The sequence below is a fragment of the Musa acuminata genome, chromosome BXJ2-6, assembly GCF_036884655.1.
Source record: "Musa acuminata AAA Group cultivar baxijiao chromosome BXJ2-6, Cavendish_Baxijiao_AAA, whole genome shotgun sequence".
Lineage (NCBI taxonomy): Eukaryota > Viridiplantae > Streptophyta > Magnoliopsida > Zingiberales > Musaceae > Musa > Musa acuminata.
In genome coordinates, this window is record NC_088343.1 from 40,971,528 (window position 1) to 40,983,456 (window position 11,929).

At 40.3% G+C, this 11,929-nt stretch overlaps 3 protein-coding genes across 3 annotated transcripts; all 3 read left to right on the forward strand.

The window, feature by feature from the left end:
* Nucleotides 1-355: 355 nt before the first annotated feature.
* Nucleotides 356-1,089, forward strand: LOC135613681 (uncharacterized). Its single transcript, XM_065110718.1, has one exon. It carries the CDS (start codon nucleotides 443-445, stop codon nucleotides 863-865), a length of 423 nt encoding a protein of 140 aa, XP_064966790.1. The 5' UTR covers nucleotides 356-442; the 3' UTR covers nucleotides 866-1,089.
* A 3,913-nt stretch (nucleotides 1,090-5,002) lies between these two features.
* LOC135581267 (uncharacterized) lies at nucleotides 5,003-5,743 on the forward strand. Its single transcript, XM_065110975.1, has one exon. The coding sequence runs from the start codon at nucleotides 5,003-5,005 to the stop codon at nucleotides 5,741-5,743; it is 741 nt and encodes a 246-aa protein (XP_064967047.1).
* Nucleotides 5,744-9,488: 3,745 nt separating this feature from the next.
* On the forward strand, nucleotides 9,489-10,852 carry LOC135613682 (probable galacturonosyltransferase-like 1). The gene has a single exon (XM_065110719.1). It carries the CDS (start codon nucleotides 9,534-9,536, stop codon nucleotides 10,608-10,610), a length of 1,077 nt encoding a protein of 358 aa, XP_064966791.1. The 5' UTR covers nucleotides 9,489-9,533; the 3' UTR covers nucleotides 10,611-10,852.
* The last annotated feature ends 1,077 nt before the right edge of the window (nucleotides 10,853-11,929 follow it).

Below are 11,929 nucleotides of genomic sequence, written 5' to 3' on the forward strand. Positions count from 1 at the left end.
GTGTAGGAGAAATGGTGTCCGCTTAAAGCCTGCTGTATGTATCATACAAGGTGCCACTATGTGTTGTCCAACAAGTGTTACATGCCATTGGAGTGCCTGCTCCATAACTCCTGAGGTGGTCTCACTATTTTAACCTAACGTTGTCATACTTTGTCTGGAACATAACCTCACCATGCTACCCAAGTGAAAATACGGAAAAAAGACAATACCTTAGCATGCATATATATATATATATAGAAGTAGCTTTTCCTGAACGCGCATTTGCAGTCACAGAAGTCACCGCGCCTTTATTACATCATACCTACTTTTTGATCCGTTACTCTCTCTCTCTCTCTCTCTCTCTCCACACCACTTTGCTTGATATAATGGACCCTTCTTCGTCGATCCTCGTCCAAACACAAAAAGAGTATCCAACGACAGAGTGAAGGAAAAAAGCGGAGCCATGAAAACCGCTCTCCTCCTTTTCTCCCTACTGCTCGCAGCCGCCGTCGCGGCCCGCGAGCTCGACGATAAGAGGAGCAAGTCCGCAAAGGCCGGAGTGGACGCTGCCGCCTACATCCCGGGCTTCGGGGCCGACCCCGGGGGGTTCTTCGGACCGGGAGGCGGGTTCAACATGCCCGGATTCGGCGGCGGGTGGGGCGCGGGGTACGGCGGGTGGGGCGCGGGCTACGGCGGGTACGGCCGCGACGGAGTGGCCGTGCCGTCGGTCGTGTGCTCCGACTGGGGGCCGTGCTACAATAAGAAGCTGACGTGTCCCGCCAAATGTTTCACATCCTACAGCCGCTACGGCAGGGGCTACGGCGGCGGCGGCGGCGGCGGAGGTTGCACCATCGACTGCAAGAAGTACTGCGTCGCCTACTGCTGAGGCCATCCACTAATCCTCCCTCTATATGTCGCTAGTTTCGGTATGCTTGTACGCGTGCGTGTATTGAGTGGTTCGGTAGGGAAAAGTAGAATAAAGAAGGCTTTAAGTGGTTTGATTATTAATGGTGGTGGCTCAATTAAACCTTAGGGGAGTGTTGTCAGTTTCTTTGAGATGTAAGGTTTTATTGTGTTTCTCTGAATATGGAGTGTGCTCTACTTAATTAAGAGTTCAAATGGCTTTTCATAATTTGTTTTTCTTATATTTAATTATAAATAGATTTTAAAGAGTTCTGATATTTCATATTGCAAATTTTTTTAAAACAATTGGAAGGGTAATCACTATCCTAAATAAAATATTATCCTTTACACTTAATCTTATCCTTATTTTATAATTTATACTATATAAAATAAATAAGTATTTGAACCTTTAATTATTATAGTACACTTTTTAACAATTCAAACAAAAAAAAAAGAAAATTCACTATTTTTCTTATCCTTAAACTAGATTAAAGATTTAAATAATGATCGATTGGAGGGAAAGTAAAGTAACTTATTGTACCGAAGGAAGAACAAAATACTAATAGATTAAAAGGAGGTTATTGGTTGTTATCATTAATTAAGAAAAGATAATTTAATCTTAATTTTAATAATAAAATTATTTGATAAATTTAAAGAACTAATTTTATAATAAAATAAATGTTACAAGTGTTATAGACGAGAGTTTGAACATTATGCTAGAACATATAAAGTCATACTTGTGCTAAGACATATAAAATTATACTGAAAGATCAAATATTATGAAAAAGATTGGATGTCATATCGAATGATTAGATATTATATTCGATGATGATCGTAGTCAAGAGCAAGATAAATCGATATGTCAAAAAAATCAAGTAATGTGTTAGTACAATAGATAATGTGTTAAGGAGAAAGACTTGTCGAAAGACCCGTCAAAGTGTTTGAAGAGCAATTGGATTTATTAAAGCTTTGGTGGAAGTTAAATTGGGTTGCAAGTGGTCTTCAAATATGCTAAAATTAAGTGATCTCAATTGGAGTTTATGTGCCATTACATGGATCGATCTATACGCTGTCTTGGGCCTTACTAGGCTTGGAAGCATGGTGATGGTATCACCCAATCTAAGTCACTGGGTGATACCATCAATGATAATACTAAATGAAATGATTATAGTACCTTGAGTATCCTTATTTTCAAATATTTTTCAATGATTTACTCTTATGTTTCGATCTTTTAAGGCTATAAAGTGTCCCTTTTAGGCTTGACTTTTATAGTTTTTATTATTAAGATTTTTTATTGTAAGTGTGAGTGACTTTTAAAAGTTTAAGAGATCAAGTGAAGGTCACCTAAGCCGAAGATCGTAAAGGATTGTGATCTTCGAACTCTTAGAAGAAAAATTAATAGTAAAAATAATGGACTTGAGCCAAGATATATTAAGAGAAGATGTAGGTAACAATTATGAGTCGATTGACCCTTCTCTTTTACTTATGCTTATTTGATTGATTCAATTAGATATCATATCATTACTTCTTTTTAAAATTAATTTAATCAGTATATAAGTAGAACATAAGTATAAGATTAAGAGATAAACTAATTTTATAATAGTTCGATCTTCTGACCTACGTCTACTCTTGATTCCTCTTCCCTTGATACTATTGATTTTTACTATTGATCTTTCTTCTAATAAATAAAAATGGATGATTCTTTATGCTTTATCTTTTTTTAAGATTTACAAGAGAATCTTACAATTGAAACTCTCAAGATTTTATAAGAATCTTTTATATATCGGGCATTCTTCTAGCATATTATTTGGACATTTAACAAACCATCTTATTCTTCGATATATCAATTTATCCTCCTTCAAAAGTTAACACGGTGTTTTGATTCTCCAATATAACATTCAATTTTTTATCATAATGTTCAATCCTTTAGTTAGATCTTTCAAGACATTCGATCTTTCAGTGCTCTACACTCTAAGTATAATCATAACATTTAGCTTATCTCATGATTAGTTCTTTAAAGTCATCAATTGATATTATCATCAATTAATTTTATTATCTTGTTATAAAAGAATATAAGATTCAATATTAATAAAAAAATTATCATAACATAGTCGAATAGCTACGAATACCACTGAGAGCAGTACCTAAGTACCCTTATTTTTAGGGACTTCTTATCTATTTGCTCCATATGTTTGGATTTTTGTTATAAGCATCTTTCTAGACTTTTGAGTTGAGATAAAGAAACTCTTTCAAAGTTGCTTGAATACCTTCCTTAATTGCCCAAGTCTCATACTACGTATTATTCTTTCTTACAAAATGCCTGCATTCATAAATTAGAAGACAACCAGTTCAATTTATACCAATCCTTTGATGGAGGGATCCATATGATAAGAATTTGTTATGTCCTCTGATTTCCCTCAGGAATAGCAATTCTCAACACAGTATAAGCAACAGTAACAACTCTACACATTAGGGTGAAAGGATGTATTCTTATCTTACTTGTATTCTTATTTAAATACATTGATTATTATTTTTTGCTTGTTACTCTTAGTCTTTACTTAGTTTTTAAAATGATCTTCAAACACACTTGCATTAGTTCACCTTCTTAGTATTATTACTAATCGGAACAAAAAAAATACATTTGAAGTATTTGACATGACCAAAGTCTAACATTAGCGAGACATCAACTTTGAGAGATGATAATCACTTCAAGTATTTTCTTATGTATAATAATCACTTCAAATATCTCTTCATTACGATGTTACTAAAATGAAATTAAGCACTTAAACGACTTATAAATATTTTTTGCCCACAACTAATAAAGCAAAATTGAGCAATTGTATGTACACACCTTTAACATATTTTTTTTATATAAAAACAAGATAATGGATATAAGATATAAGTTTTTCTTTTTTTACCTTCGAAAAATATCATTTCTCAATTGAGTCATACATAATTGAATATATCAAAAGTTCAAATTAATCATGATTACTATTTTTAATAAATAAACTTTAAAATATTTAAAATAAAATTCAATACTTTTATCAAAAACTCAAATATAAAAGTGTAAATATAAAACCTACTTACTTGATGGGTATATGTATATATATATATATATATATATATATATATATATATATATATATATATGATGTAATTTGGATATATTTATAATAAGATGCTGATAAGGGAAAGGATGTGGAGCTCACCGATAGGTGCAAACACCGACTCCTTTTCCCGTGTTTAAAGTATACAGCAATCGATATCAGTGATGGAGAGACTCAAACGCTGTAAAAGCAGCAGGAAGTCTTTCCTCCGTCGCTTCTTTCGTTCTGTCGTCGGACTCGGTACTTCTCTTCCCCTTCTTCCTTGCTGTGTTTATTTATGCAATTGTGCCCCTCGTACTTCGGTTTCTTGATTGTAATTTTAAGTTGTTGATCTCTCTCGATCGACAATTCATGGTTGTTTTCCTGGTGGATCGACTGTTTGGTGCTTTATGTGCGATCCACGGCTTCTTGGTTTCTCTGTTAGCAAATTTTGCGAGCATTTGGGGTTACCTTCTATCTCGGAGAATAATTTCAGGATGGATCCTCAATTTTTGATGCTCGCCTGCCTTAGGGCTGTTGTTTCGATCTCAAAGACCCCTCCCTTTTTGCTCGAATCGGTCTTGGAGTTCGTAAAGTTCTGTTTTTGTTGGGATGTTCTTGATCTACGAAGAGAGTCTTTTTCGGATTCTTTGTGATCCGATCGATAATTCATGGTTTTTTTTTCCGGTGGATCGACTGATCCAAGTTTTGGTGTGTGATCTGTGGCTTCTTTGCATCTCTGCTAGTGATTTTTGCTACCTTTGGGGTTCCCATCGATCTCGGAGGATAATTTCAAGACAGGGCCACAATTTTTTATGCTTTTCTGTCTTAGGGTTGTTGTTTCGATCTCAAAAAACCGTCCTTTGCCGTTAAATTGGTCTTGCAGTACGAAAGCTAGGTTTAATTGGGATGTTGAGCAAGATTGCACAAAATTTGTGAGCAATGCCATATGATTAAGATGAGAGTTTTGGTTTTGCCGCTAAACAATACCTCCATTTGATGACAATCTGTGTGCTACGAAGGTGAATACATACATGGGAAGTAGATCTGGGGAGTCAGCCACTGGAGACCCACAGAGTCCATCGGGTTTTGGTGGTAGTAGCAACAGGAATACCAGTAGCTTCCTGTGCAACATATGCTTGGATCCCGCTCAAGAGCCCGTCGTCACCCTCTGCGGTCACCTTTTCTGCTGGCCCTGCCTGTATGAATGGCTTCATGGCCACTCCAGCTCTTCCGAGTGTCCCGTCTGCAAGGCCACTGTTGAGGAGGTGGATATTATCCCACTCTACAGTGGAGGAAATAGCTCCGCCGACCCACAGTCCAGGTCGATCGATGGTACCGACATTCCCAGCCGACCGGCAGCTGGTCGGAGGTCGGCAAGAGCCCAACAACCACAACCTGACATGAACAGTTTCCATCAGCACAACGTGAACCATGTCCATCACCTCAACAACCATTACCCATGGCCAGTGGGCTGGAATCAGGTGGCTGGCATGAGGCATGGTGACTTCTCATTTCCGGCAGCAACTGCCGGTGGTGTGGCTGCTTCTTTGCACCAAGGTTATGCCAATGTGTTTCACTGTTGGAATGCTCATGGAATCCACCAAGGTCATGGCCAGCTTGCTCATGGGTTCTACCAGGGTCATGGACATCATTCTCATGGGTTCTGGCGACACCCAAATCATAGACAACGGGCTAATGTCATCTGGAACATGCTTTTCTTCTTGTTTGTGGCGCTGGCAATTGCTAATACAATATCACGGATGCTTCTGTAAACGTTTGATCCTTTTACATATGCCCACATCATCATTATCGATTCACAGAAGTCTGATCAACTGGTGTCCGGTTGAGGTTGAAATAAGGTTTTGTTTAGGTTAAATTGCACTATCTCTTTACCTTTCCCTTATTTGTGACTCAATCTTAAAGATTACAAAAGCATGTACTTATTGGATCCAATTTTTTCTTTTTTGAGGTAACTTTTTCTTTAAGCCGTCTTTCTCCTTCTTTCTTATGTACCTTTGCATGTTGTCGCATACATCATTAAATCGTTGTATCTCAATTTGTTGGAAGTGATCTAAAAATTTTACTTATTGTGTAAACAATCTTAAGCCGTGGCCTCGGGGCCGACGCGACTTGGTTCGGATCTGGATGATGGGGATCTTTATGATACGGCATTCGAGCCCATCGAGGTGGTCGTGTGCTGTGGCTTGGACGGTGTCGTTGTCTCCTTCGAGCAGGAACTCCTCGTCTTTGCGTCTTGCGGGGACCTTTGGCCTTGCCCCTGCACAAAGGTCGGGTCGGGGTGCTCGGCCCGACCCCTCCGACGATCAAGTTAGCTGATGTCAAAGGGGATTCAGATGAAGAAGTCTTTTTGTGTGCCTCCCCCTTCCCGTTCAGAATGCGATGATATTTATATGGAAGCTTACTATTTCCTGATGTGTCCACTTGCAAGGGGCAAGTTGGTAGCGTCTGACATTAGTGTTGACATGGTGTGAAGAACCGAGTCTGAGTAGGCGTTAATGTGTCTCGGTCGACGCTCTGGTCCATTTGACCAGGTACCGTCGCGTTGATTGAGGCGTGAGGCGTCATCTGACGTTAGCCTAGTCTTATCATAATTACTATCCTCATCACTTATTAATTTAATATTATAGTAACTTTTATCAACTGATTGTAATTCATTGATAACATATATAAACTTGGATACATATCATCAATAAATTTATTTTATTTTATTTCATTTTATTTTAAATAATTCATAATCTTGTACTAAAAAGTGGATCAAGATGATATGACAATGATGGATCGCAGTAGACATCAGACCCACTATGGTGTCCATTACGTAAGTCAAAACCGAAAGCAACAAAAGCTAACAGCGTACATGGCACAGTTGATGAGGAGGAACAAACAATGCAATCCACTCCGATCATGAAGCATCGTTCTCCGACGATGCAACCTAATTTGACCATGAATACAATATCTACCTATGAACCGTGCAATCAAATCCAATCATAAAAAACCTAAAAATCTCATTATCGTGGAGCATCCCTTAAGTATCTCTCTAGGACAAAAAGACCAAATCCGGTCATGAAGCTCCCATCTACGATGATACAGTCAAATTTAATTATGAAATTTAATCAATTCAATTATGAAATTTAATCAAATTGGACTACGAAGCATCCCTTTACGATAACACGATCAAATTTGATCAAGAAACATCACTGGGTGATGATGCAACTATAGCCAACCTCAAAATAACCGTCGAACCGTGCATGTAATAACGTTATAGTGACATTGACCGATGATCTACTAAATAAGACATCATGTCTCGATCATTTTCAAAAGACAATAGGGCAAATGACACGAGGGTTTGACACATGAGTAATACAATGCGATCACTCTCATCTAAGTGACAGTAGCTAATCCCCTATCTTATGAGGATGATAACCCAACTAATAGGGATAATGACTCAATGCTAATAAGGATGATGACTTAATACGATGAGTGATTTATAAAATTGGAAGGACAACTAGTAGTTTCGAGTGTTAATGCTAGTCGTTACTTATAATTGTAACACTCAACAATTTAATGCATGAGTCCATGTCTCAATGATGATAGGATAATCTGCATAATCATTTCCGACATTAATAGTTGTCTCGGCTAGATAGTCATCCTGACACACTATAAAAAACCCCTATGTATATACTTTGAATTTATTGAGAAAATTTTAATCTTCACTATTTTTATAATCTTCTAAATAATTTTTAGCTTAAGCATCGAAAAGATTTTTATTGGGTATGCCACTGTTATATGTAATTTTATAAGATTATTAATCAAATTTCTTATTTTTCTGACACTTCTGCCTATGATATGTGGAAGTAAACCCAGATTGGATCTAAGATCCCCTCCTGTCATCAAACAATCAAAATATGATTTAACAATACCCAATGTCAATCTTTTTTACTGTTTCACGTATGTGAGTAATTTCTAATAAACATGACAAACGCTAGTTTGCATCATTAAGTGAATCACCGGCCAAATCCCACCTCGAAGGGAACTCCATACCCGAAGGAGTGTGTTTGTAGTGGTTTCTTCCGGACTAAGACCAGTCTGCGTATGCCCATTCCACCACGATCGTTTAATGCAATGCATGACATGCCAAAGAAGCGTCTGCGTCACTGCGACTGTCAGCAACCAAATCCCCATGATACCTTCAGGAGGGAAGCATCAGATTTGGTCACAGAATACTTGCAGATGCCTCCTCCTGGCCAAAACTATGTGACGGGTTGGTGCTAACGCATGGCTACTCTACCACCCATCCCCGTTTGATGCATGCACAAATCCCACCTTGAAGACAACTCCATACCTATTTGCCCGGAGAGAGAACATCTGCCGATATTATCTCCCAAGCAAAGCAACTCATCCTTTGTTTCTGACACAAACAACAGTAGCACAAATGCAAGGAATTAGATCACAACGGAGAAGATGATCTAACAACAACATACGAGACACTGACAACAGGCCTAAACTAAAAAGATTGTAAGCAAAGGTGGGACTTTCTCTGGTTTCACATGACGATGGTGATGTAGCAACCTCTTGTTCGTCAGTGGGTGAAAGAGAGATGGAAAATGACCACTTACAGAACACAAAAGTTATTTCCTTCTTGTGTTGATCCTACAACATCTATAGCTCGGTAAAGTTGAGAACTAGTTGGAGCAAGAAATTGGAGGCAGTAAATAGATGATCATTGTGGTTAGGATTAGATAAGGCGTTAATCCGGTCTGGTTTCAGATTAATGGCTCGTTGATTGAACTGATGGATCAAATAGTTGTGACTTATAATATTTGGTTTTCATCGTATTATCCATCCTTTTATCATTTGTCAATATGTACTTAACTGGTTTTGTCTAAGTCGTACGACATCATTACGTGTCCGTCCGCAAAGATCAATCTCTCCGAAACTTTCTATTATCTTTTACTACCGGGATCCACAAACAATCATTTTAGTAAACACTTTATAATTAATATAAATTACAAACAGACTCTGAATGATCATACAATAAAGGATCCAAAATGATCGACTAAATTTTCACAAGTATTTATATTACACAATCATTATTTACAAGTCTAAAACGATTATCAAACCCAATTAAAATTGGGTCGTTAAACCTTCGTACGAGACTTCATTGACAATTATGCCCTCTCACCGTGTGCAATGCAATGCAGTATACACGCTCTTTATGGGAGGATAGAATTATAATATCAGTATTTGTCATATTGTCCACCTTTTCTCGTTCCTCCCATCGATACTTAAATGAAAAGAATTAGGCTTCAGCACCCACTCTTTTACGTCGTGGATGCTACTTACAATACAATTGGTGATACTATCAAGGCAAGACCCATCCATGATGGAACCATAGCTTGAAGATTAGTTGGTAAGACTTGAAGTTTAGCGTCATAAATATTATATATTACATTAGTTCTCCATGCGAAACCTCCATAAATTATAACCCCCCCTCTTTGCCTCCCTTCGACGTGCGAGTGCGACCCCACGAATTCCAAAATCCAAATGCCTCCATTATCGCTCTCCTCGACCCTCTTGCTCCTTCTCGCCATGTTATTGTCGTCCTCCTATTGCGCCACCGCCGCCGCTGCAGAGAAACATGGCGCCGCATCTGGCATGCCGAGCTTCCGCGAGGCGCCACAATTCTACAACGCCCCCTCGTGCCCACCGCCGCTGCCGGCGGGGCCTGGAGCCGCCTGCTCCCCCAACGCGCTGGTACACGTTGCCATGACCCTCGACGTGGCTTACCTCCGCGGCTCCATGGCGGCCGTCCTCTCCGTCCTCCGGCACACCGGCTGCCCGCAGTCTGTCTTCTTCCACTTCGTGGCCTCCTCCGCCGCGGATTACCTCCGCGCCACCGTCGCTGGATCCTTCCCCTCCCTCGCCTTCCAGATCTATCCCTTCGCCGACGAGCCCCGTGTCGCGGGTCTAATCTCCACCTCCATCCGGGCCGCGCTCGACCGGCCCCTCAACTACGCGCGCTCCTACCTCGCCCGCGTCCTCCCGGAGTGCGCCCGCCGCGTTGTCTACCTCGATTCTGATCTCGTCCTCGTCGACGACGTCGCCAGCCTCGCTTCCATCCCGCTCCCCGATGGCGTCGCGCTCGCCGCCCCGGAGTACTGCAACGCCAACTTCACGTCCTACTTCACAGCCACCTTCTGGGCCAACCCGGCGCTCTCCGTGGTTTTCGAGGGGCGGCAGGCCTGCTACTTCAACACCGGCGTCATGGTCATGGAGCTCGGCCGGTGGCGACACGGCGCGTACACGGAGCAAATCGAGGAATGGATGGAGCTCCAGAAACGGATGCGGATCTACGAGCTGGGTTCGCTGCCACCTTTCCTTCTCGTCTTCGCGGGTCGGATCGCGGCTGTGGAACACCGATGGAACCAGCACGGCCTTGGCGGCGACAACTACCGCGGGCTGTGCCGCGACCTCCACCTGGGCCCGGTCAGCTTGCTGCATTGGAGCGGCAAGGGGAAGCCTTGGGCGCGCCTCGACGCCGGGCGACCGTGCCCGTTGGACGCCCTCTGGGCGCCGTATGACCTCCTCCTCCGCGCCCCCTTCGCCATCGACGACTCCTGATCCGACCCGAATCCATCCCCGTCGACCGACCCGACCCGGAACACACACGCACATCATCATCTTAATTTTCTTTCTTGTATCTTTTTTTCTTCTCCTCTGAAAGCACAAAGATTTTGCTGGTCAAATGTAGAAGAACAATATGATATACTTATAATGTGTGGTTGAAAGGGGTGTAGGTAAGTAAGGTGGATCTTAATGAACAAAATAATTGTGAGTTAAACCTTCAGCTTCATTCCCTTCTACCTCACTTGCTCTTCTTATCATCTGTGGTAGGTAATGGAGTACTAGTGTTAGTGCAATGATTGCTTTGCATTTTTAAGTGGGGAATTGAAAGACCTGCTAATTATTGCAAATATTAGAATGAAACATGTATTGACATTACTACAACCTTTAGAATCCAAATGCAATAAAAAGAGTTGCAGATGCTTTAATTCAGAATAAACTATTTAGAGGAAAAGGAATCCAAATTTGCAATGACCTCTACTTGAAGAAAAAAAATGAATTTACTATTATGTAACTATCATATGTGTCTCATAATTTTGGTATGAAATATAAAATCATAGTTGATAAGGTCATTTAGTCACAGAGGAATATGAGAACTAATTAAGTTTGTTAGGTTTTTCCTACCTCAGAGATACCTTTTAAAGTTTACAGGCTTCGAAAAGATAAAACCGTACGGGTTCAATTTTCATCACCCAAAGCGAATAATTCCTCACACATCATGCGAGTTAACTTCTCATCACCCAAAACGGATAATCCCTCGCACGCCTACATGCTTTTGCTTAATGAAATGCATCAAAGTTTTCTTTGGCCACGAAACATGTGCCATCTCCTCATCTCGTCAGCAATTTCGTGCTTAATGCATCAAGATGGCCCACGACTTGGCGGCTTTCTACACATGCTCCAAAGTCGAGAGCCTCATGGCCATGTTCATGCTCATCAAGGGCAGAAGCTTCGAGCTGGGGTAGGAGCTAAGAGACATTGACTTTGAGACACTTGTAGCTGCAGACTTCCTCAACCTCACTAGATATGCTGTTATATTATTATTGTCTCGGTGTCGGTGATCTCACAAAGCTAGGAAACATATTTAGATAGTAAAAGAGTGGGACCCCTTTGGAAATTAAATTAACTTGTACGTCAGATCCGATATTTACCGAAGACTAAGAGAGGACTAATAAAATAATCTGATATTTACTAGTTAATATTTTTTTAATTAATATGACGATAAATATCATTTATTGATTACCTCATAAGCCCGTCTTCATCCCTGCTCATCAATCATGTCTGTCAATTATGTCATCATCTTTGTAGTTAATTAT